Source organism: Neomonachus schauinslandi, chromosome 5, assembly GCF_002201575.2.
Source record: "Neomonachus schauinslandi chromosome 5, ASM220157v2, whole genome shotgun sequence".
In the NCBI taxonomy this organism is placed as follows: Eukaryota; Metazoa; Chordata; class Mammalia; order Carnivora; family Phocidae; genus Neomonachus; species Neomonachus schauinslandi.
Genome location: NC_058407.1, coordinates 172,288,914 through 172,316,094, shown reverse-complemented (window position 1 = coordinate 172,316,094; position 27,181 = coordinate 172,288,914). Strand labels below are relative to the sequence as shown.

The window sequence follows — 27,181 nt, the reverse complement described above, 5'->3', positions numbered from 1 at the left end:
AAAGGAATTAGCTGTTCTGACACTCTGTTCAAGTATATTTAAAACCCAGTTACAAAACAACATTAATTTGATATACGTGTGTTCAAAAAATTTGGAATGATCCCATATACAAATTACAGCTAAGATTTAAAACTTTCTGAATCATAATAAATTATGGTTCTCTTACTACCAAGTTAGACTAAACTATTAATAAAATCCTTTAAAAGTTAGTACTTTTGCACTCATAATTTGCACAGCATTTTATTTTTCTCAATTTATTTGCTTAATAAAATCTGCTCAACTTTAAATGCTCTCTGAAAGCCAAATGTATATAATTTACCCTCTGCTGGGAAAAAAATCATCTTCATAAGCACAAAATATTATTAATGGGGAAAAAATATGGTACAATTTCTTCCATGGAAATTTATTTTCTTTAAAAAAATTCTTTATTTGAGAGTGTGTGTGCGTGCACACACACACACATGCACACACACGGTGGGGAGGGGGAGGGACAGAGGGAGAGAAAGAAGCAGACTCCTCACCTAGCAGGGAGCCTGACTTGGGGCTTGATCCCCAGACCCTAAGATCATGACCTGAGCAGACACTTAACCGACTGAGCCACCCAGGTGCCCCCTTCCATGGAATTTTTACTTGCAAAAAATACTTTTCCTACTCAGCAGCATGAATTTTCTCCTTTCAGCCTAATAAATGTGAATTAGGATTTGACAGGAAATTTCATATGCATTTAGGAATGTTACAGAAATGCAGGCTCCCTTCCCTTTTTGAATCAATGAACTTCCCCAAATTTTAAACACTGTACAATGAAAGAATACATGCTCTAAAATTCCCTGTAGGGCAACCAGAATCTTTTGGCAAAAAATAAATTAAGCATAATATGAGGGGGCAAAAATGCAAGAGCAGCACTTTCAGATCATATAGGCCTGGAGGAGCACTCCTTTGAAGACCCCATTCCTTCAAAAACGGAACTGCCACAGTTCCCACACTCCCACCTCTTAAGATCCAATGACTGCACATTCACAGCTTACTTTGGCTTGCTCATTAATAGCTTAATAATCCACTTGTGATGAAAGATTCTTCAACTTCATTCATGCCAGTATGTGTCACCATTTGACACAAAATTCTAGTCTGATGAGTCCATTACACCAGATGTTCTGAGGTCTAAAAATGAAATGTCTCTGGGTTCCACATGGTGCAAAATAGGTTAATTTCAAAGAAACTATGACTGTACCATAAAGACAAAAAGCAATGATAAAAGGGAGAAAGTGAGAACAAACACTTACCTTGTCCCCTGTGGCAGTGAAAGTTGTTCAAGTGAATGACTTCTTCATTATTGTTTCCCTCTGCCATTTTCAAATGCACACATACACATACGTGCTTGCTAATATCTAAACATGGTGACTATCTGTTCAAAAGGGTCTGAAAAAGAAAAAAAAGAACATTAAAAATGAGGGCTTGTCAAAATTCTTCCCATATATTTGGTGAAAGTGGCATTCTGAGCTTATGGTGAAAAACACCACTGAAGGGAAAAAGAAAAGAATGCGTAACTAAAAAGCTGATGGTGGGGAGAAGAATAATTAAAAAAATAACCAATTATTGCAAAAGAACATATAAAAGAGGAATAAAGGATCAAAGAACAGATGGAACATATAAATAAAAATAAGACACACTTAAAAACTCAATTACAGCAACCTATGGAAAGGGAGAAAATACTTGCAACTCATAGTATCTGGTAAGGGGTTAAAATTCAAAATATACAAAGAACTCCTACAACTCAATAGCCAAAAAGCAAATGATCCAATTTTAAAATGGGCAAGGGATCTAGATAGACATTTTTCCAATAAGATATTCTATGGACTACAGGTACATGAAAAGGTGCTCAGTATCACTAATCACCAGGGAAATGCAAATCAAAACCAAGAGCTATGGCCTCCCACTTGTTAGAATGACTATCACCAAAAAGAGAGATAACAAATGCGGGCAAGGACATGGAGAAAAGGCAGCCCTCATACACTACTGGAGGGAATGTAAATTCCCTTTATCGAAACTAGTATGGGGGTGCATCAAAAAATTAAAAATAGGGCACCTGGGTGGCTCAGTTGGTTAAGCATCTGCTTTGGCTCAGGTCATGATCCCAGGGTCCTGGGATTGAGTCCTGATTCGGGATCCCTGCTCACTGAGGAGTCTGCTTCTCTCTCTGCCTCTACCCCTCCCCCCGCTTGTGCTCTCTCTCTCTCACACACGCTAAGAAATAAAATATTAAAACAAAAAACAAAGAAACCAAACAAAACAAATTAAAAATAAAACTACCATATGATCCAGCAATTCCATTTCTGGGTATATATCTGAAGGAAAAGAAATCACTAATGTTAAAGAGCTATCTGCACCCCCATATTCACTGCAGCATTATTCACAATAGCCAAGATGTGGACACGGCCTAAGTGTTCATTCAGTGAATGGGTAAAGAAAACAGAGGGGCACCTGGGTGGTTCAGTCAGTTAAGTGTCTGACTCTTGGTTTATGCTCAGGTCATGATCTCAGGGTCCTAAGACTGAGCCCTGCATTGGGCTTTGCACTGAGCATGGGGTTTGCTTGTCCCTCTCCCTCTGCTCCTCCCCCCGCTCTCTCTCATAAATAAATTAAAAAAAGAAAAAAAAATAAGAAATGTTAGAAAACAGAATACTACTAATCTGTTAAAAAAAAAAAAAAGAGGGAAATCCTGCCATTTGCAACAACATGGATGAACTCTGAAAGCATTATATACTAAGTGAAATGAGACAGAAAGACAAATATGATATGATCTCACATGTGGAATCCAAAAAAAACCCCAAAACCTCCCAAAGACCCAAACTCGTAGAAAGTGAGATCACATGTGGTTACCAAAGATAGGAGAATTGGATAAAGGGGGTCAAAAGGTACAAACTTCTGGGGCGCCTGGGTGGCTCAGTCGTTGAGCGTCTGCCTTCGGCTCAGGTCATGGTCCCAGGGTCCTGGGATCGAGCCCCGCATCGGGCTCCCTGCTTGGCGGGGAGTCTGCTTCTCCCTCTCCCACTGCCCCCTGCTTGTGTTCCCTCTCTGTGTCTCTGTCAAATTAAATGAATAAAATCTTAAAAAAAAAAAAAAAAAAGGTACAAACTTCCAGTTACAAAATATTTAAGTAATGGGGCCATAAGGTTCAACATGAGGACTATAGTTAACACTGCTGTAAGGTGTATTTGGAAGTTGCTAAGAGAGTAAATCCTGAAAGATCTCATTGCAAGGAAAAAAAAAGTTTTTCTCTTTTTTTGGGGGGTTATCCATATGAGATGATGGATGTTAACTAAACTAAACTTCCTGAGGTAATCAGTTTGCAATTTACATACATCAAGTCATTATCCCATACAACTTATATATAATCATATTGGAAATTGTATTACATAAACACTTTTATGTATAAAAAAAAGCTTTAAAGTAAAAGGATGGAAAGCAATATACTGAACATCAATAACTCATAAGATACTTTATTTTTCAGTCATAAAACGTCCATCTGATTTTCTAAATAAACTCCAATTCTATGTTGAATTGGAGTTTATCTACCTTTTCCTTTTTGGGTGAGGGCAGAAGGGGTACAACAAAACCCACGAAAAACTCTATGAATAGACTAGGATCAGACAAAATTGACATAAGTAGTATTAGAGACGAGTAGGGAGATTTCATCCAGTTAAGAGGGTCAACTCACAGAAGATATAATACTAAATGTGTACGAATCTAATACTACAGCTTCGAAATACATATACCTGAAACTGACAGACCTTAAGGAAGTAACACAAATTTTTATAGCTGGACAGAAGACTTGAACAGCACTATCAAACTACTTGACCTCATTGACATTTATAGACCACTCTACCTAACAACTGCAGAACACATATTCTTTTCAAGTATATAGGGAACATTTATTTATAAAACGGGTTATATCCTGAGTCATAAGGTTAGTCTGAACAAATTTCATGGGCTTGAAATCATAAAGAACAGCCAGTAAAAGAAAGATAACTAGGAAATTTCTAAATAATGGAAATTAAGCAAACTAAACAACTCACGGGTTAAAGAAGAAATTACAATGAAAATTAGAAACTCCTGTATTTTGACTGGATGATCCAAACGGTAATGAAAACAAAAGACATCAAAATTCGTAGGCTGGAGTTAAGGCAGTGTTTAGAGGGCAATTTATACATCCAAATGCTATTTTAGAGTAGAAAAAGGACCAAGAAATCAATGATGAAAGCCTCGATCTCAAGAAGCTAGAAAAAGCACAGTAAATCAAACCAGAAAAATAGAAGGCAATCATAACAGCAGAAATTAACAGAACAGATACAAACATATAGAGAAAAGTCCAAACAAAAAGTTGTTTCTCTAAAAAGATTAAGAAGACTGATAAATCTCTATCGTAATTCATCAAGGAAAAATAGGAGAAAACACAAATAACCATTATCAGGAATGTAAAAGAAAATACCACTACAGATTCTACAATATAAAAAGAATAGTATAATTTTATACCAATTAATATGAAATTGTGAATGGGCAAACTCCTTGAGATACCACTTACCACAGCTGAACAAAGAATATTTATTCATTCATTTATTTATAAATTATTTACTTAAGTAATCTCTACACCCACTGTGGGGCTCAAACTCACCACCCCGAGATCAAACTCACCACCCTGAGATCAAGAGTCACATGCTTTGTGGACTGAGCCAGCCAGGCACCCCTGAACAAAGAAAATTTTAAATCTCAACAGAGCTGTACCAAATAAGGAAACCGAATCAGTAATTAATAACTTTCCCACAAAGAATACTGTAAAAGCTCTGAAACCTTTCCCAGTAAAGTCTTCTAAGTATCTGAGGAAGAAATGTAACTAATATTACAAAAACTAAGAAAAGCAAAAGAACAAACATTATTCTGAATCATTTTATGAGGCCTGTATAATTTTGATACTAAAAGCTCCTAAGAACAGCACAAGAAAGACCAATATCTATCATGAACACAGAGGCAAAAATCATAACCAAAGCAAAGTAAGTTACATAACTGGAATAAAGAAAAAACTATATGATCATTGCAGTAGGCTGGGGGACAAAAAAAGCATTAAAATTTAACAACTATTCATGATTAGAATCTCTCAGCCTATTAGGTATTAGAAAAGACTTCCTTCATCAAGTTAAAGACATTTCAAAAATACTACAGCAAACTCACATATAACAGTGAAACAATGAAAAGCTTCCTCCCTGAAATGGAGAGTTTTCACCATTTCTTGTCTACACTGTACTGGAGGTTGTATCAAGTGGAGTGGGGCAATAAAGAGAAATAAAATATCAAGCTGAAGAAATTAAACTGGCATTATTTGCAGATGGTAAGACTGTATATTGATGTAAAGACAGAGAAACAGAACAGAGGGCTCAGAAACAGACCCACATACATTTGGTCATCCATATAAAAACAAAGGTGCTATTGCAACGCGGTGGGAAGAATGGTCTTCCAATAAACACAGCTGCGCCAAGTGGGCATCTCTATGGGAAGAAAATGATCCTTGATTCATGCCTTATACCACACATAAACATCAATTCCAGATGGATTATCAAAAGATAAAACAACAGGGGCCCCTGGGTGGCTCAGTCGGTTGAGTGTCCGACTCTTGATCTCAGCTCAGGTCTTGACCTTGGGGTCTTGAGTTCAAGCCCTGTGCTGGGTGTGGAGCCTACTTAAAAAAAAACAACAAAAAATGATAAAAATACTGGAAGGTAACAGGACAAAGTTACATTTGTATACGTGACTGTACATCGAAATACCACTATAATGAGTAAGTGGAATGAATAACAAAGTCTCTGGATACATGGCCAATATACAAAAATGAACACTATACTAATAAGAAACAATCAGAAAATGGTATTTTGAAAGGATACTCCTTAGAGTAGCATCAAAAACTATCATATACTGGGGCGCCTGGGTGGCTCAGATGGTTAAGCGTCTGCCTTCGGCTCAGGTCATGATCCCAGGGTCCTGGGATCGAGTCCCACATCGGGCTCCCGGCTCAGCGGGGAGCCTGCTTCTCCCTCTAACCCTCTCCCCTCTCATGCTGTTTCCCTCTCGCTCGCTCTCTAAAAAATAAATAAAATCTTTAAAAAAACCCAAAAAACTATCATATACCAAGGAATAAATGCAATGAAAGACATGCCAGATCTCTATATAGAAAACTATAAATCACTGGGAGAAACCAAAGAACACTAAGGAATGGAGAGACATACCACATTCATGGGCTGGAAAGCTCAATTTTGTAAAGATGTCAATTCCTCCCAAATTGATCTACAGATTTAATATAGCCTTAATAGGATTTTGAAAAGTGGATATATACTAGATGACTCTAAAATCTACAGGAAAACGCAAAGAGCCAAGAATAAACAAGGCATTCATAAAGAAAAAAAAAAAAGGTGGAAGATTTACACTATCAGTAAGTCTTATTAATACAAAGCTACAGTTAATTAAGACCATGTGGTATTGGCAAAAGAAGAGAAAAACAGACCAAAGGAACAGAGTCCAGAAATATTCATTCATGTGGATGTCTGATTTATGACAAAAGTGACATTGCAAAGCAGTTGAAAACATGTTTTTACTCTGTAATGCTGTACTAGAAAGCTGTATGGGGGGGGCAGGAAGAATGAGGAACTAGGTCTCTTCCTCATGCCTTAGACAAAAATGACTTTAGGTGAACTCTTGATTTAAATGGAAAGGTAAAAAAGTTTCTAGAAGATACCATTAAAAAATACCTTCACAAACTTGGAGTTGGGAAAGATAGCTTAAACAGGATATAAAAAGTACTATCCACAACAGAAAAGATTGAAATATTATACATCAAAAATAAAAACTTCTATTCACAGAAGAAATTAAGAGTGAAAAGGCAAGCCACTGGGAGAAGAAATTTGCAATACATATAACAAAGGGCTCCTATCCAACAAATATAAAGAACACTTAATGGTAACTGAAAAACACAAGAACCAACCAGACAACTTCAAGGAAAAATGGGCTAAAAGATTTGAATTCCCAATGTTGAGTACCCTGAGGAAACCCAAAAGGCCAGTTAACAAATGAAAAAGTACCCAACATTATGAGACATCAGAGGAACGTAAACTGAAACCACAAGGGAATTCTGGGAAGACAGCAGCACCATAGTTTTTGAACCCACCCAAATTCTCATCTAAAAACAAAAAAATTCCTGGGGCACCTGGGTGGCTCAGTCATTAAGCGTCTGCCTTCGGCTCAGGTCATGATCCCGGGGTCCTGGGATCAAGCCCTGCATCAGGCTCCATGCTCAGTGGGGAACCTGCTTCTCCCTCTCCCACCTCCCACTCCCCCTGCTTGTGTTCCCTCTCTCGCTGTTGTCTCTGTCAAATAAATAAACAAAATCTTAAAAAAAAACAAAAAACAAAAAACAAAAAAATTCCAAATTAGAAAAAAAACTAAGAATCACTATAAACTTCCAAATACGAACCCAAGGACAAATCATCAAGAGCCATGAGATCTCTGAAGTACCATTTGTGCCTCAGAAATCACAGGGAATCATTCAGACCTGAGAAGAGGACAACCCCCAACCAACCAACAGGTATTCACTGAAAAGCACACAGGCCAATCTGAGAAAGCTGCGAGAACACCAGGAAGGGGTTTGCTCAGTTCAATAGCGGGGGAATGCAAGGAATTCAACTTAAGATCGGAGAGTGAAGTAGTCTAGGACCCATGAAGTTTCAAACCTGATCTAGCAGGGCTCCCTTGCAGGACAGGGCCCCATGAGATGAAAAGCTGGGAAAAATGAAATTGAGTAAGACAGAGACAATAAAGACAAAGAAAAGGCAGGCCTACATAACAATAGAGGACGAAGCCAGAAATCTCAAAAAGCAAGCTGTCATATTTTGAACACTGCACAAAAATGGAGTTCTATGAGGTTTGAAAAGCTATCCTAAACTACCCTCCTTCTAAAAGTCCAAGAAAACCAGTGTCATTAAAAATGAGCAAAGACTGAAACAAATAATGCAATATATGTTAAGAAAAAAAAAAAAAAAGAAGAAGAAGGTAGCGGGAGGGGAAGAATGAAGCGGGGGAAATCGGAGGGGTAGACGAACCATGAGAGACGATGGACTCTGAAAAACAAACAGGGTTCTAGAGGGGAGGGGGGTGGGAGGATGGGTTAGCCTGGTGGTGGGTACTGAGGAGGGCACGTTCTGCATGGAGCACTGGGTGTTATGCACAAACAATGAATCATGGAACACTTCATCTAAAACTAATGATGTAATGTATGGGGATTAACATAAGAATAAAAAAAAATTAAAAAAAAAAAAATGAGCAAAGATTCTGGCTTGCGGAGTTTCTGCTGAAAAATAAAAATGAGTAATGATGTCAAACTCTTATGAAGTTATAAGAAAAACAAGCAGCAGCAAAACAACATCCCTACAAACAATGAAAACATGCCAGAAAGATTTAACAACCTAAAGGACACTAAGAAAATAATACAAGACATAATACAACAATATAAATCAGAACTAGAAAACTCAGAAACAGAATGACAGATCTCAGGAAAGAAATAAAAATTAAAATAAGTTTCAGAAGCTTCCCCTCTCTTCCTCGGTGCTGCCTGTGGAGGTGGCAGCCATCTGTTACTGGGCATCATGGCTGCCCTCAGACCTCTGGTGAAGCCCAAGATCACTAAAAAGAGGACCAAGAAGTTCATCCGGCACCAGTCAGACTATGTCAAAATTAAGCGCAACTGGCAGAAACCCAGAGGCACTGACGATAGGGTACGCAGAAGATTCAAGGGCCAGATCTTGATGCCCAACTTTCGTTACAGGAGCAACAAGAAAACAAAGCACGTGTTGCCCAGTGGCTTCCAGAAGTTCCTAGTCCACAACATCAAGGAGCTTGAAGTGCTGCTGTGCAACAAATCTTACTGTGCAGAGATTGCTCACAATGTCTCCTCCAAGAACCGCAAAGCTATTGTGGAAAGAGCAGCCCAGCTGGCAATCAGAGTCACCAATCCCAACGCCAGGCTGCCCAGTGAAGAAAATTAATAGACAGCTTGTTGTGCACGTCATATTTGTGTTAATAAAACCATAAAACTACCAAAAAAAAAGTTTCAGGAGTGAAGGCTAAATTAGAAGGAACACAAATGTGAATAAATGTAACACATACTGCTTAGGAGAACTGAAAGGTAAAAGGAGGAGAATTTTAAATAGAAAACTGAAGAGATTAAGGAACAAATATTCAAGACAAAGACTGTCCAACATAACAAACAGCACCTCTTGACTAAATCGAAAGGGAAGAGAATACTAAAAATTGTAAAGGAAAAAAATTTTTCCTAAAATAAAAATGTTAAGACTACATTTCAAAAGAATGTAGTAAATACCTAAACAACAACAACAACAAAACAAAAAACAAAACAAAAACCACCCAAAATGACAACTACCAAGACACACACAAATCCTTTTAGGACCTGGGCTTGAGACACTGAAAAGAAAGAAAATTAGATTAGCAGACTTTGATAGTGATGCTTTATGCCATTAGAAAATGGTATAGGGTACTTTAAAAAATATGAGCCAGAGATTTTGTATCCAGCAAAAATAATTTCAAAGAAAAGGAGCACAAACAGTACAATTATAAAAAATTATGGGAAGGGGAAGCATATACAAAATTTTAAAGTCATGTAATCGTAATGGTTGTGACATTCTGAGACTTTCATTCCGACACTTTTGTAACAAGTTAAAAAGATTAGCAGTTATGGACTATTCTAATGCTATTAATCCTGTGCCCTCGAGAATCAAGAATTTCAGTGAAAAAAAAAAAAAAAAAAGAAAATAATTAAAAAAAAAAAAAAAAACCCAAAAACCCTAAATTTGAATTAAAATTATTAGTGTGAACTCATAAAATATTTTCGTTCTGTACCAAAAAAAAAAAAAAAAAAAAAAGGCCTAAAAAAAAATTACTTGTAGCAATGAACATATGCATTGCCTAGATTATGGTCTTTAAATACTATTTCCCACCAAAAGAAACCAGGGCTTTTTTTGAGAAATTACTAATTCCAATTCTGGAGCAGGAATCTTACAAAATGAGCCTACAACACCCTGTCATATCAGATATCAACAACGCAATCAAAAAACTATTTATCAAAGACTGGGTTCTGTCAGAATAACTCAGGAAAAAAAAAATCCCAGAGGCTCACACTGGCCAAACATGGGACATTTTGAGTTTCAAGAAAGATGGTAATATGGCATGAATCTCTTAAGAAAACATATAAATGAAAATGCTTACAATTATTTTTAAAAAGGTCATTTTCAAAGGATGGTATCAACCAATACATTATCTTTAAAACTGGTAAAGTAGGGGTGCCCGGGTGGCTCAGTCAGTTAAGTGTCTGACTCAATTTCGGCTCAGGTCAGGATCTCAGGGTCGTGAGATCAAGCCCCACGTTAGGCTCCACGCCGGGTGTAGAGCCTGCTTAAGATTGTCTCTCTCTCTCCCTCTCAATAAATAAATAAATAATAAAATAAAGGCAAAGAATCAGGTACTTTCTTGCCTTTACTTTTTTTTAAAAAAGATTTTATTTATTTATTTAACAGAGAGATAGCGAGAGTAGGAACACAAGCAGGGGGAGTGGGAGAGGGAGAAGCAGGCTTCCTGCCAAGCAGGGAGCCCGATGCGGGACTCCTGGGATCATGACCTGAGCCGAAGGCAGACGCTTAACGACTGAGCCACCCAGGCGCCCCTTTCTTGCCTTTTCTATATGAACTATATGTCACAGGATAACCAAACAGTAGACAAGAAAGTGGTTTCTTTATAAAAATATTCCAGTATTAATTTTAAATTTTAAAAATCCAATTAAAACATCATTTTGCAATCCTCAATGAATTACTGGATCTAGACCTCGAATATCACTGCTAACATTGTAGAGACAAGAACTAAGTGCCTTCCAAGGAAAGAACACTATCTGCAGTCTTGTGAACAGATGGAACCAGAGTTTGGACAAGGATCTGGACCCAGTCAGATTTTTAGAATAGACGCTAGAGGAAAAATGAAATTTTTGAATTGTACCATAAGCATGAAACCCAGACCATGTATTCTCAATGGGAGTGCTTTTACAAGGGTGTGAAAAGATCTAAAGATGTAACAGTGGTTTGTGACCCTCCAAAATTCAGTCCCATCCAGTAAAATCTTATTCCTTAGTATTTAATGAGGATCAGAAAAAAATGTTTATAAAGTCTCTATATGGGAATAATTTTTTAAAAGTCTGACACTTAGCTAGGCTCTGGGAAACTACACATCAAATAGTTCAGGTTCAACAACAGATAAATTATAAGGAAAAAAGAAAAGGAATGGAAGAAACTTAGATTTTAAAAAACCATCAAAATTTTAAAATGAGATTATAGTATCTAGGAATGTACTTGGGTGATAAAACAATAAAGAAATATGAGAAAATGATTATAAAAGTCAGACTAATAGTTAATTTTAGGGGGAGGAATGAGTTATGATCAGGATAGGATACATGGACGGGGCTTGGAGATGGTCTACTTCTTCCTTTTTTTTTTTTTCAAGATTTTATTTATTTGACAAAGAGAGAGAGAGACAGCAAGAGAGGGAACACAAGCAGGTGGAGTGGGAGAGGGAGAAGCAGACTCCCAGCCGAGCAGGGAGCCCGATGTGAGGCTCGATCCCAGGACCCTGGGATCATGACCTGAGCCGAAGGCAGACGCTTAACAACTGAGCCACCCAGGCACCCCGAGATGGTCTACTTCTTAAACTGGGTGGTGGATACAAGCATCTTATAATAATTTATTAAGCCATACATAATGGTTGAATGAAGGAATCCAAACGTAAGAGAATATACCTTGAATGACTTCATTTAGATGAAGTTTAGGCACAGGCCTAAACTTAGTTTGGGGTCAACCTTCTTTGTGTGTACTCTATTTCAAAATGGGAAAGTTAGGGGAACAAAAGCCATTATAAGAGAAAAAAAGTGGTTGCCTCTGTGAAACAGTACTTTGACTTTTGAACCATTTTCTTGCTTTACTTATTTTGATGAAAATAATTAAGAACCGACCTTTTTGGTTCTAAGAAAATCTCAATTTTCTTTGCCTTCCTGAGAGAAACTACATGCTTTAGAGAAAGTAGACCCCAAAATCGGGCTTCTCATATAATCATGTCTACAAAGAGTTTTAAGTCAAATAACATCAGCATTTTTCAAACTGAGAGAATACTAAGTTGTGTATTAAGACTAAGTTTTACAGTAAAACGTTCTGGTATCTACAACTGGACAAAGGTATCTCTTTTTAAAAATTACAAATCTCACTTAAAATAACAATAATGACATCATTTATAAATAGCATGGTAGAAAGAGCTCTAATGTCAAATTTGAACTGTATTAAAAACTTTACTTTTCTTTCAAATACAATTTTTAAAAAGTATTTTGAACATAATTCCATTAGCCACGTTTCTTGTTTCTTCTTTTACCACAATAAGGTTCTTTCAATTTTATACTGGAAATCAAAGGGAAATGTGATTCATTTTACATCTACCCAATTTATTAGAATGTCAAGCTGTAGTTAAAACAGATTACTAGTAGTGCTTTAAAAGCAAGATTCCTGGGGCGCCTGGGTGGCTCAGTCATCAAGCGTCTGCCTTCGGCTCAGGTCGCGGTCCCAGGGTCCTGGGATCGAGCCCCGCGTTGGGCTCCCTGCTCGGCGGGAAGCCTGCTTCTCCCTCTCCCACTCCCCCTGCTTGTGTGCCCTCTCTTGCTGTGCCTGTCAAATAAATAAAATCTTTAAAATAAAAAAAATAAAAGCAAGATTCCTCATGAGTGAGTGGTACATACAATGGCCCCAAGCTTCAGTGAGAAAAGGAGTCTGATGAGGGAATTTCTACTCCTGACTAGCTTCTCTGTAAAGGTCATTCAAGTTCCTGACCTTTAGTCCTCTCATCTGGACTTCCGATCAAACTACCTAAGCATGAACCCAGGTTTCACCATTTAGTGAATCAGTGACTGCGTAAATTGCTTAATCTCTCGGACCTAGTTTATTTGTAAAATGAGAATAGTTGTTTTAAAATTAATTGAATTAAATATAAAGTATTTACCATAGTGCGTAGCACATACCAAGTGCCACATTATGACTACTGTTATTCCCTATGAAATGGAAATTGCTATTCTTACCTTGTAAGGCTGTGTTGGAATATGAGAAGCCACTTTGTAAATGGTAAATGCCACCAAAACAGGAGCTTGTTATCAAAAGTACACAGATGTACAGTGTTTATTAGTAAGTTGACAATACAGCCAAACGTGGGGGGAGGGCTTTATTTTCCTCTTCCAAGTTACTTTTCGCTAGTTTTATTAGAACTATTCACAGTTAAACCTTTACTTCCTTCTATAAGAAACTTCCATTTTTCCTCTGGAAGTAGCTTCTTCATCAGACAGCTGAAGAAAATAGCTAAACGTGGAATCCAGAAATGGGAAATACTACCTAACAATTGTTCCTGCCTCTTCTTTTTATTGTAAAAATTATCATATGTACATTTGTGACTATACTCTATAGTCACTGTATCTAATGCTTCCAAATTAGAAACAAAAATTAGCATACATTTTATTGCTTCCTTACCCCATGGAGAATCGTATGTAGTACTACTACATTGCAAAAACTTAAGAAAAATGAGGTGACAATTCTATATTCTCTTCCACCTCCTACAACTGTCCTCATTACTTTTTTAAATCCCCTTCCCTTCCTTGGATGGATATATCAACACATGAGAAAGTTCACATTTGAATTGTGTTCTCCATACGCCCCTGACAGTTTCTTATTCATAGGTGTATTTCCGGTGTCATGCCCAGTTGCTGAATGAATGGCTCCAAAAACATCTTCATCCATCAGAGACTGGAGCTGTTCATCAGAGCCATATATAACCAGAGTCGGTACCATGGCTTAAGCGACAACAATCAGTTTATCAGGATTTTCTTCAGTTATAAATAAATTTCTTCTCATCCTTCTATTCGTGTTACATCTCCATTTTTCCTTCCACATGCTCCTAACAGAATACTGCGTGGTCCTGGGGTTTTGTGGTATTCCTGCTTTCCAGAGTAATCTCCATAAATATGTCTGTCACTTTAGCAACACTGGTCTTGGAGTAATAAAAGATGTTTCCAACTTAAAGAGTTAATCTCTTTTTCCAGTGAAAGGTGGGCAAAGCAGAGCCAGGCACAGGCTGGAAGCTGACATGCCCACATCATACCACTCCACAACAACGCTTTCCAGCATGGTTTTCTGAGTGACTATAAGTGATTATTGTTCTTCATTCAAATCCTAGCTCCTCATCTTAACCATTATTTGGATATCCATTCGTTGTAAGCCTATACTAAGGTTTAATCAATATTAAATCGACACAACAAAAAGTTAATAATGGTTATTTCTAAGTAATAAGTTTAAAGTAGTTGTATTTTTTGCTTTGTTGTATTTTCTGACTTTTCTATACTGAACTGGATTTATATTATTATTATTATTTTTTTTTAAGTAGGCTTCATGCCCAGGGTGGAGCTCAACATGGAGCTTAAACTCAGGACCCTGAGATCAAGACCTGAGTTGAAATTGAGTCAGACGCTTAACTGACTGAGCTACCCAGGCGCCCCTACATTACTATTTAATATTAAAATTAAAATATATTAAAGAGTAGCAAATATTTATTGTGGTCTTGCCACATGGTATAAAACAGTTGTGGGGTACGTGGGTGGCTCAGTTCGTTGAGCGTCTGAGTTTGGCTCAGGTCATGATCCGGGGGTCCTGGGATCAAGCCCTGCATCAGGCTCTGCGCTCAGAGGGGAGTCGGCTGGTCCCTCTGCTCCTCCCCTCCCACTCCACCCCCCGCTTGTGTTCGCTTTCTCCCTTTCAAATAAAATCTTAAAAAAAAAAAAAAAAAGGTTGTGTTATGCATCATGAGGAATACATACAAAGAAAATCCAACATGGATCTTGCCTCAAAAAACTTGGGAGTACAATCAGTGAGAGAAACTCTGCACACAATTAAGTATACTAAAAAATATAAAGAATTAGCACAATAAAGACACTATTCCAGTTGGGAGAGGGCAGGTAGTCAGGGAAGCTTAGCCCAAATAGCTGTATTTAAGCTAAACTGAATGCTGTGCTAGCTAGCTCCAAGCTTTGCCTTTAAGAACTTTGAGCAGCTTCCACCTAGGGCTCCTGGAACCCAGAATCACCATTAAGGAGTGTGAGTCCTGATGGAGAGATCACATGGAAAGCCCTGACACTACCTGGAAAAAGAAAATGTAGCTGAGCCCACCCTCCCAACAGTCCCTGACAAGGCATGGGAGTGAAAAAGCATTTTGGAAGGGGAACCTCCAGCGCTACTATCTCTGCTAGCAACATGTGGATCAGAAAGAACAGCCCAGATTAGTCCTTCCCAATCTCCTGACTCACAAAATTGTCGACAAATAAAATTGTCATATTAAGTTACTAAGTTTGGCGGTGGCTTGCTCTATGCATCTATGGGTAACTGAAATACAGCTCACATTTTATTTTCTAACCAGTAAGAAGAATACAGAGGCTTGTACTTTAGGAAAATCAACCTAACTGCGTAAGACTGTAAAAAAAATCTGGTAGCAGGAAACCCAGGAAACAAGAGGCAGTGAAGTATGAACTAGAGATAACAATAAGCAGGGAGAGGAAAAAGATATGATACCAACTAGAGTTAGATTCAATGGGATTTTTGTATGTAAAGAGCCATGAGGCAAGAAGAAGGAGTCAAAACTGACCTAGATGTTGAGGACACCTAGATGTTCAGTGGCTAGAGGATGGCGATATTATTAAGAAAGAACAAGGCAAGTGATGAGTTCAGAATAAAAAAAATGCAATGCGTGTATATTTTAATATGTAGACAAAATGAAAGAACTAAGATAAAATAGCACCCATAATTACAGATAGAATTATGTGGACAATTAGTCTGAAGTTTTAGCAGAGTTTAAAAGAGCTCTAAAAATCCTCTTATCAGTGTCTTTCTACAGTAAGTTTTTTTTTTGTTTTGTTTTAAGAATTATTTATTTGATGGAGAGAGACAGCGAGAGGGAACACAAGCAGGGGGAGTGGGAGAGGGAGAAGCAGGCTTCCCGCTGAGCAGGGAGCCGGATGTGGGCCTCGATCCCAGGACCCTAGGATCATGACCTGAGCCGAAGGCAGACGCTTAACGACTGAGCCACTGAGGTGCCCTACAATAGGAAAGGTTTTAAACCAAAAATTAAACTCAAAATCTTCACTGCATAGGCTAAAGAGTTTAACATATTTAACCTTAAGATTTTCCTCAAATGTCAAGAGAAAATTGGTTCAGAAACTGGAATAAGCAAGCACATCCTCATCCACAAAGGGGGAAAAAAAATCAGTGTTTTCAACGATCTTTTTACAGGTGAATCCTCTGTGAACTCATCATACACTGCCCCTTCTATCCCCATAGTGCCACAGGTCTACTCTCCGACATATTTTCATATTGCATGGAGGTATGCTGGTTTTTTAAGCATAAAATGTCATCATGGTCGAACCAAAATCCCACGGCCTGTGAAATGCTGCCTCACCTTACACCTCTTCCCCATTCACAGTTCTGCAGGGACCATGGCTCAGTCCCTTGAACATGCCGTGCTTCTTCCTTTTCCCTCTAGCTGGGCTGATTATTTTTCACTGCCTCTGACCAAATTAACTCCATTCATCCTTGAGTTTCTCATCTTAAATATCACCTCAGAAAAACCTTTCCTGACCATCCCCACTGTTCATTCACACAACGTATCTCAATCCTTCAGAGTACTTGGCACAATAATAATCTACAATTACTTAGGGAGCTATGTTAAATAGCTATCTCCTCTGCTAAAACAAGTTCTAAGGATGTAACACCTGCATCTTATTCATTCCCATAGCCACAGGACATCACACACTGCCTGGCACCAAGTAAATACTCCAGAACTTTCTGAATAAATATCATTCGCAGGAATAACAAAATAATTAGGAGCATAAATTATGGAACCAAACTGAGTTCAAGTCCCAGCTCTGACCCTTACAAGCTTTGTGACTACGTAAGTTATTTTTCAGTACCTTTTTTCTTCCTTTTTAAAATGAGGATAATAACAGAACCCCCACCGCTGAAGATTAAAGGAGTTAATATATAAAAAATGCTTAGAACAGTGTCTAGTACATATTTACGAGCATCATGTTTTGTCTTACTGACAATGAAGATAAAATAACATTGGCAGCTATGAGAATTAGTTATAAGGTCTGAAAAGTCCTTAGTTATAAGGACTAACACAGCCTAGAATATAACGAACACTGATTAAATAGAAGCCATCAGAGTTAGCAAACACTGGCGCACTATTTCTACCCTATTTCATAAACTTTGTCTCCTTGACTCATCTTTCAACTTCCTTTATCGGATTCCTCCACAGGGGCTGGAAGGCTTCTTTTTTACTTGCTGCCCGCTAGCCTCTATTTAGGTTTACGGGGGAGATCTCAAATCTGGCCCCAGGTTCTCCAGCTCTTTCCTCAGATTCACACCACTCCCTACCCCCAGCTCCAAAAAATTACCTATACGATAAACACAACAAAGCAAGGCTATTTCTTGGCAGTCTTCTTCAGGGCACCGTGCTAAAATTGAAGTCGGTCCTAAAATCTTCCCTGTCCTGTCCCAGCTCCCAGCAGGGCAAATCAATCTTCTTTTTGCATTAGCAAAGGGCCTAGGACCAGCCGTACCCAGGCACGTATCACAACGTATTCGACAAGGCCCCCGGCTGGTTTACATGGGACCCCGCAGGGACCCTTGGGGGGGGGGTCTCGCACAGGACTGAAGTGGCCCAAAGTTCCGGGACAATCATTCCACGCAGTCTCCAGCCACATCCCACGCGGGAACGCCAGTCTTGTTCACCGCGCGGCGCTCCAGGCACATTTGTCGGGTTCGCGTTCCCCGCGCTGCAGAGGGTTTTGACGCACTTGGATGTCCTCACGAGGGCTGGGTGGGAGTCGCCGGCTTTCTCGAGGAGACAGCTCTCCTGAACGGAGTTGGGAGGGTTTGGGGACTGAGGCCCGGCGCCCCTCCCCCGGGGGCGCCGGAGTTCAGAGTCACAGTGCAACGCCGCCCGCGCGCTCCAGGCCGCGCTCGGCTCCACCGACGCCGCCTCCCGCGAGGTGCCGCCGGGGAAACTCGGTCTTTCGGCGCTTTCGCCCTCGCGCAGCAGGCCGAAGGACGGGCCCGCGAAACTTCCCGAAGTGGCGGGCGCGGGGGAGGGTCCGCCGGCCGCCTGCGCCTTTGTGGCTCCCGCCTCGCCGCCGGCCCGGCTACTCCCGCCGCCCGGCGTTCCGCGGCGCCCCGCGCGGCCCCGGGCCCGCTCGCGTTCGGGCGGCCGCCGGGCCAGGCCCGCGCCCCCGACTCTGCTGCCCCGCCGCCCCTCACGGCCGTGGCCCCCGCCCCCGCCCCCACCCCGGGGCTTAATGGAGGCGCCGGGCTGAGACGCCACTCGCCTCACGCGGCCTGTGGAGGAGTCGGGTGCACCCCGCTGCCGACACTTACTCGCCACTCAGCTCGCCGGCTCGCCAGGCGGGCTCGGCGGCCTCTGTCGCCACAGCTTTTAGTCACCAGGAGCGGCCGCCGACAGCGTCGTCGCCGCCGCCGCCGCCGCCGAGGCCGCCGCCGCACTCCTTCCGGCCCCGCCGCGGCTTCACCCCGCGCCTGCGCACAGCGCCCCCTCCCGACTAATGACAGGAAGAACCATAGAGGCACGCCGGGTGCTAGGGAGGAGGGGCCTGGGGAGTAAGACCATAGAGAGGGACCTCTGTCCGCTCACCGCCCACTGAGTCTTGACTCCCCCACGAGGTGGGAGGACGAAGGAAACTGAGGTGCCCTTCCTCCAACCCCGGGAAGTGTTGCCGTCTCCCTAGAGATGAAAAGGGGGGGGGGGGGGAAGGGGGGGGATGTTGGGGAGGAGCAGGTGCCCATGGAAATCTACTGGACATGCGCTTATTTGCACCCCTTGCCTTTGGCAAGTCATTCATTCAACGCATATTTTTGGAGAGTTTCCTGTGTGCCAGGGACTGTTCTAGGAATTGGGGGTACAACGGTACGGAGGGTCCCTGTTCTCCCAAAGCTGTGTTTTAGTGGGTAAGTATATAACCAACTAGCGAACTCACTAACAAACGAACTAAAATACTGGCTGAGGCAGGAAGTGTTCAGGGGGAAAAAAAAACCCACAGGAAAAATAAAGCAAAGAAGGGATAGAGAGTGATGGGGATGCCAGTGTGGTGAGGGAGTCTTCTGAAGAGAAGGCATTTGAGCAGAAGATGGAATGACTTAAGGAGGTGAGCTATGGCGACCACCCAGAGGAAGAACACTTCAAGCAGAGGGGATATGCCTGGTGTGTTAGAGTAACTGCGTGCCTGCAGTGCAGTGAGTCAAACAGAGAGTGGTGGGGAATGGGAGTGGGACAGGTGATGGGGGCCCAAATCAAAGGAGGTCTTAATAAGGAATCTGGATTTTATTTTGTGATGGAAAACTACTAGAGAATTGGGAGTGGGGGCGTGGGTTGATTTTTCCAAAGAGGACTCTGGTCCTAGAGAGCTCAGAGTAGAAGCAGTTAGGAAGAGATTGCAGGAGTCTAAATAATACCCCATGCTGACTTTAACTAGTATGGTCAGGAAGGAAGTGGGGAGAAATGATCAGATTAGGGTTTTGTTTTTTTTTTTTTACATAGAACAGAGAGATTTGCAGATGGATTGGATGTGAGGTGAGAGGGAAAGAAGTCAAGGGTAACTGCAAGGTTTTTGGCATGTGCAACTGGGTGAATGGTGGTTTCAGTCACAAATATGGGGGGATATTGGGAGCGACAGAGTTTGGTCTGAGTAGGGAAAAGTGAACATGTTTTGGACACGTGAAATTGCCAACTAGACCTTCAAGTAGAGATGTCAATAGGCAGTTGGATATATGAGTCTGCAGCTTCAGAAAGACAGAATAACTCAGGCTAGGGATTTAAAGTGGGAGTCACGGAGATAGAGATAATGTATAAAGCCACGGGACTGGCTACACTCACACCTAGGGAATGAGTGTAGATAGAGGAGAGAGGAAAGCTGAGGACAGAGCTCAGGGTCACTTCAACATTTGGAATCTAGAGAAGGATGCTGAGGAGGAAAACCAGGAGAGTATGGTATTTCAGAGGCCAAAGAGAGAAAGTATTTCGACAAGAAGGAAATGATCGGCATTGCCAAATGCTGCTCAGAGATGCAATATGATGGGACTGAACCTCAGGGAAATGAGAAGGAGGGATGTTAGCTGAGAGTGAGGTCAGGAAGATCTGGGAGTTTTGTGAAGGAGAGAGCAGAGAGCGAAATGACCAGCCCAATGCAGTAGTGAAGTTCTGTGATCAGAAATTTAAAGTGAGGCCAGGCAGCAAGGATGTGGGTCTTTCTCCAGCAACCTGCTTAGATGCAGGGGGAAGAAAGGAGCTGGAGAGATAGGAGGGGGTCAAAGAGGGGTATGCTTGACACAGATTTTGGAGATGATGCACTTATTGGTAATGATGAAGCCCACGGTGTGACTATGAGCGTGACTGAGGTGGAGAGGAGGTGTAGATCCTCCAAGGGGAGGGATCAAGAAACTAAGGCCTGGGTGTGCATAGATTATTTAAAAGGATATCAAACGGGCGCCTGGGTGGCTCAGTCGTTAAGCGCCTGCCTTCGGCTCAGGTCATGATCCCAGGGTCCTGGGATCGAGCCCCGCATCGGGCTCCCTGCTCCGCGGGAAGCCTGCTTCTCCTTCCCCCACTCACCCTGCTTGTGTTCCCTCTCTCGCTGTGTCTCTGTCAAATAAATAAATAAAATCAAAAAAAAGATGGAGCGGGGCCAGCAAATCAACAACGACGACAATTAACTGAATCTTCAGAAGCATGTATCATCAGTCCATATCACCCTCTTCCCTGTGCCACTTGTCTTTCCTTCTCAGTCATTGAAGATTTTAGGACCCTATTCTGTGCCCCGCCCCCATTTCTGACATCATTCTTGATGGTTTAATATCCTTTTATTTATTTTTTATTTTTTAAAGATTTTATTTATTTATTTGACAGAGAGAGACACAGTGAGAGAGGGAACACAAGCAGGGGGAGCGGGAGAGGGAGAAGCAGGCTTCCCACCGAGCAGGGAGCCCGATGCGGGGCTCGATCCCAGGACCCTGGGATCATGACCTGAGCCGAAGGCAGACACTTAACCGACTGAGCCACCCAGGTGTCCCTGGTGCTGCTCCATCTTATCAAGATGCCACAGACGAGCGCACACCAGCCTTCTCAATGAACCACAAAACAGCAGAGCAGGAAAGGGAACAGGCTTTAACAAACCTCAAACATATAAGCAGTACAGCAATATTGCAATATTTGCCTAAGCCACCTATTACCCATAAGTAATATTTTGTTCTTTAGACAGATTCATTTCTCGTCAAAATATATTTATTTTAATAAGGAAGCCTTATTTCACTCTGTAAATAGAAAACAAGTCTCACTTTCAATAAGCAGAAAGTGACCATAAAAAGAGAGTCCCTGAAATACAACAAAGTTGTTGATTCTTAAAAAGTTAAAATTAGAGTAAACCAACCAATAAACTACAAGTAAAAATTAAAATCAAGGAGGGAAGCATAGAACTGAAAATCTGCTTCCTCAAGACAAGGATGGGAATCTGAAACTAATAGAACACTGTATGTTAACGAACTGGAATTAGGGACACCTGGGTGGCTCAGTCGGTGAAACATCTGCCTTCGGCTCAGGTCACGATCCCAGGGTCCTGAGATCGAGCCCCACATCAGGATCCCTGCTTAGCAGGGAGCCTGCTTCTCCCTCTGCCTCTGCCTGTCGCTCCCCCTGCTTGTGCATTCTCTCTCTCTCTCTCTGGCAAATAAATAAATATAATCGTAAAAAAACTTAATTGGAATTAAAATAAAAACTTAAAAAAAATTAGGGGCACCTGACTGGCTTAGTCAGTAAGGCATGTGACTCAGTCTTGGGGTCCTGAGTTCAAGCCCATGTTGGGTGTAGAGCGTACTTAAAAAAACCAGAAAGTAAAAAAATTCAATTTAAAAAAGAGAGAGAGAAGGATGGAATAGTTTGTGATCAGTTGGAAGTAAAGGGATTTTTGCCCCATGTTTTTTAGTTTAAGGAAAAATGGGGTCACTTTTTTTCTTCTCTTAATGTTAAGCAGCACCAACAATCAGAAAGGGCAGAAGATATCTGCCTGCAGACAAAACTATTGTCAAGAAGTGACGCTTTGCTGTTTTCCTGGGAAGAAGCATGTGAATTCCATCTAGGGAAATTCGTATCGTGTGTCCTGGCTATACTTCCATGCAGTCACGGCGGAAGGTGTGACACCTATGACTGCTCGGAGCATTCCAGAAAGCTGGGGTATAACTCACACACCTCTGTGAGTCATCAAAAGACCGCTTCCTTTATTTCATTTTCTGGTTACAATTAGTTGAATGTGCCAGCCACCTTTAAGGTCATTTATAATCATAGAGGACCGCTGTTTCCACAATTTGTGTATCACCATCACTTTGTTCCCAAGAGCTCTAAGTATTGCTGTCAGTTTTATCTCGATGAGGCTGTGCTAGTCTGGCCATGGAGGAAATTATTCCTGAACTCTATCTGCTTTCAGAAGCAGTAATTTCCTGCTATTCTAGCACATTGCTTTTTTTTTTTTTAAATCTGTGTTATTGCAGGATGATTTATATGCAATATAATGCACCCAGTTTAAGTGTACGTTTCTGGGTTTTGACAGATTTATATGCCCACACATATAACCACCACCACCATCAAGATAGAGATCATTCCCATCACCCCAAAACATTCTCTGGGGCTCCTTCCTCGACCTGTGGTGGTCGAGGCACGACCTCCAACTCTGGTGCTAGGCAACCACTTATCTGCTTTCTGTCACTTTGGATTAGAATTGCTTCTTCTGTAGTTTCAGATAAATGAGATCATGAAGCATGTACCTTCAAGTCTGGTTTCTTTTGCTCAACATATGTTTATTTTCTCAATTATTCTTATTGTGGTGAAACACACATAACAAAATATTAAATCTTTTTTTTTTAAAGATTTTATTTATTTATTTGACAGAGAGACACAGCGAGAGAGGAACACAAGCAGGGGGAGTGGGAGAGGGAGAAGCAGACTCTCCGCTGAGCAGGGAGCCCGATGTGGGGCTTGATCCCAGGACCCTGAGATCATGACCTGAGCCGAAGGCAGATGCTTAACGACTGAGCCACCCAGGCGCCCCCAAAATATTAAATCTTAACCCTTTTTAAGTGTACACCTCAGTGGTACTAAGTAGATTCCTAATGTATATTGTGCACATCACCATCCTCTCCCTAACATTTTTCATTTTGCAAAACTGAAATTCTATGCCCATTGAACGATACCTCCCCATCCCCTGGCAGCTACCATTCTACTTTCTGTCACTATGACTGTGATTGCTCTAAGTACATCACCCAAGTGGAATCATGCAGTATTTGTTTGTGACTGGCTTACGTCCCTCAGCATAACATTCTTAAGGTTCATCCATGTTGTAGCACATGTCAGAATGTCCTTCCCTTTTAAGGCTGAATAATATTCCTTGGTGTGCATTCCCACATTTTGTTTATTCATTCATCTGTCAATGGACACTCGGGTTGTTCTCATGTTTTAGCTATTGTGAATAATGCTGCTGTGGACATGGGTGTCCAATGATCTCTTTAAGACCCTGCTTGCAATTCTTCTGAGCATATACCCAGAGTGGAATTGCTGGATCATGCGGTAATTCTATTTTTAATTTTTGAGGAAACATCACATTGTTTTCCACCACTTGACAATCCCACAGACTGTGTACAAGGGTCCCAATTTCTCCACACTCTTGCCCATACTCATTATTTTCTGGTTTTTGATAGTAGCCATCTTAATGAGTGTGAGGTGATATCTTTTTGTAGTTTTGATTTACATTTCCCTAATGGTTAATGATCTTTAGCATTCTTTCATGTGCTTATTGACCATTTGTACATTTTCTTTGGAGAAATGTCCATTCAATCTTTTGGCCATTTTTGTGTGGAGTTGTTTGTTTCTTGGTTGTTGAATTTCAGAAGTTCTCTACATATTCTGAATATTAATCCTTTTTCAGATATATGATTTCCAAATATTTTCTCCCATTTGGTGGGTTGCCTTTTTTTTTACCCTGTTGGTATTGTCTTTGATACACACAATTTTTAAATTTTCATGAAGTCCTATTTGTCTATTTTTTCTTTTGTTGCCTGTATCTTTGGTGTCATAGCCAAGAGATCACTGCTAAATCCAATACCATGAAGCTTTTGCTCTATGTCTTCTCCTGATTTTATAATTTTAGATCTTACATTTAGGTTGATCCATTTTTAGTTCATTTTCATATATGGAATTAGGTGATTCATTTTTTTTTATTTGCATGTAGATATGCATTTTTCCCAGCACCATTTGTTGAAGAGAATCCTTTCCCCCATCAAATGGTTTTGACATCCTTGTAAAAAATCATTTGACCATATATTTGAGAATTTATTTCTGGACTCTTTATCCCATTGGTCTATATGTCTGTCTTTATGCCAGGACCACACAGTTTTGAGTACTGTAGTTTTGTAGTATATTTTGAAATCAGGAAGTGTGGGGGCGCCTGGATGGCTCATCTGAAACCAGATGACTCTTGGTTTCAGCTCAGGTCATGGTCTTGTGGTTGTGGGGCCAAGCCCCACATCGGTCTCTGTGCTCAGTGTGGAGTCTGCTTCAGTTTCTTTCTCCCTCTGCCTCTTCTCATTCACTCTCCCTCAAATTAAATAAATACTTAAAAAAAAAAAAGAAATTAGGAAGTGTGACTCCTCTGGGCTTTGTTTTTCTTTCTCAAAATTGCTTGGGCAATCTAGGGTCCAATTGGGATTCCATATGAATTTTAGGATGGGTTTTTCTGTTTCTTTAAAAAATGTTACTGGGATTTTGATAGAGATTGCATTGAATCTGTAAATTTCTTTGGGTAATATTGACATCTTCAGGACATTAGTGCTTCCAGTCCATGAACATGGGATGTGTTTTCATTTGGTTATGTCTTTCAGGAATGTTTTGTAGTTTTCATCAGACAAGGTTATGTCGGCATGTGCTTTTTAGGTTCCTCTATGTTGTTTGTGTGTGTCAGTAGTTTATTCCTTTTGTTGATGATGGAATTCCATTGCATGGATATAGCATGCCTTGTTTATTCACTCGCCCATGGATGGGCATTGAGTTGTTTCCAGTTTGGGGCTATTTTGAATAAAGCTGTTAAGAACACTAATATACATGATTTTGGGTGGATATGTGTTTTCATTTCTCTGGGTGTGGAATTGCTGAGTAGTGTATTAAGTGTCCAACTGTTTTCCAAAGTGGTTGTACCATCTTACTTTTCCACTGGCAAGGAATGAGAGTCCCAGGTGTTCCTTATTCTCATCAGCAGTCTTTAATTCCAGCCATTGTAATGGATATATGATGGTGTATTGGTGTGGTTTTTATTTGCATTTCCCTCATGGCTAATTGTGTGGTGCATCTTTTCTTGTGCTTACTGGCCATTTTACACCTTCTTTTGTGAAGTTTTTGGGCTTTTGCATGGGGGGGTATTTTTTTTTTTTAAAGATTGTATTTTTTTAAAGATTTATTTATTTGTTTGAGAGAGAGAAAGAGGATCTGAAGCAGACTCCACATGGGGCTTGATCTCATGCCCTGAGATCATGACCTGAGCCAAAATCAAGAGTCAGATGCTCAACTGACTGAGCCACCCAGGTGCCCCCTAAAAAGATTTTAAAGTAATCTCTATACTCAACTGAGGCTTGAACCCACAACCACAAGATCAAGAGTTGCATGCTCCACTGACTGAGCCAGCCAGATGCCCCTTGGCCCATTATTTAAATTGAGTTGTTTGTCTTCTTATAATTGAGTTGTAAGAGTTCTTTTTATATTTTGGATATGAGTCCTTAGTATTGTGTATATTTTCTCTCACTCTCTTGCTTTTTCATTTTCTTTTTTTTGGCAACACAATTAACAAGCTTGACCTAATGAACATATATAGAATATTGCACACAGAGATGTTCTTTTCAAATATATATTTATGAAAACTAATTATATGTTAGATCATAAAGCAAGCACCAAAAACTCTGATAAACAGTATTTATAAGCATCATTAGTGGTATAATAAATGGAATATACTATGTTCAAGAAAAGGATTACCCAATATTCTAAAGATCAATTTTCCCCAAAATTCACCTTTAAATACAGTGTAATCCCAAACTAAATCCCTACAGGATTTTGGAGGAGTTGGTTAAACCGATTACAAAATTTATACAATAATGCAAAGAGCAAAAAAAGAAGGTAAAGACACTTCTTTTTTTTTTTTAAAGAATCTATTTATTTATTTGACAGAGAGAGGCACAGCCAGAGAGGGAACACAAGCAGGGGGAGTGAGAGAGGGAGAAGCAGGCTTCCCACCGAGCAGGGAGCCCGATGTGGGGCTCGATTCCAGGACCCCGGGATCATGACCTGAGCCGAAGGCAGACGCTTAACGACTGAGCCACCCAGGTGCCCCGGTCAAGACACTTCTGATGAAGAATAAGGTAAGAGGACTTACTCCACTGGATTTCAAGATTTATAAATACACAGTAAGACAGTGTGGCAATAATAGAGGAATGGACCAGTGGAATAGTCAAGAGAGCCCAGAAACAAATCCACGCATAAGTGGAAACCTAACACAGGACAGATGGCATTGCAGGAAAAGGATGCCCTCATCAATATATGCTCTTGAGACAACTGATTATCCATATGGAAAAAAAAGAAAGAAAACAGATCCCTCCCTCACATACACACAAAAATCAACTGCAGATGGATAAAGGGCCTAAATGAGAAAGGCAAAACTTGTAGAACACACAGGAAAAGAAACAATTCTTCAGGCATCCAGACAATAAAAGGAAAGCTCCTGTTGGCCAAACTGTGTAAACATGAAAACCACCTCTGGCCCCCACCACCTGGCCTCTCTTGTTCCTGCTGACATGGTGAGCCTGATAGGTGACATTAGTGGCTCTCAGCATCCCCCCCATTCTGCGTGTTATTGCTCAAC

At 40.6% G+C, this 27,181-nt stretch overlaps 2 protein-coding genes across 4 annotated transcripts in view; one reads left to right on the top strand and one right to left on the bottom strand.

Moving 5' to 3' along the window:
- RNF216 (ring finger protein 216) overlaps positions 1–18,717 on the bottom strand; it is a 147,101-nt gene extending 128,384 nt beyond the window's left edge. For 2 of the 3 annotated variants that reach the window (XM_044915735.1, XM_044915737.1), the window contains exon 1: positions 1,281–1,374. In XM_044915735.1, the coding sequence (XP_044771670.1) occupies positions 1,281–1,347 (67 nt within the window). In that variant the 5' untranslated portion in view covers positions 1,348–1,374. Of the gene's footprint in view, positions 1–1,280; positions 1,417–18,599 lie in introns of those variants that run through there. The other variant, XM_044915736.1, reaches the window with a different exon arrangement.
- On the top strand, positions 8,682–9,080 carry LOC110572000 (60S ribosomal protein L32-like). The gene has a single exon (XM_044915738.1). The coding sequence runs from the start codon at positions 8,682–8,684 to the stop codon at positions 9,078–9,080; it is 399 nt and encodes a 132-aa protein (XP_044771673.1).
- Positions 18,718–27,181: the final 8,464 nt, after the last annotated feature.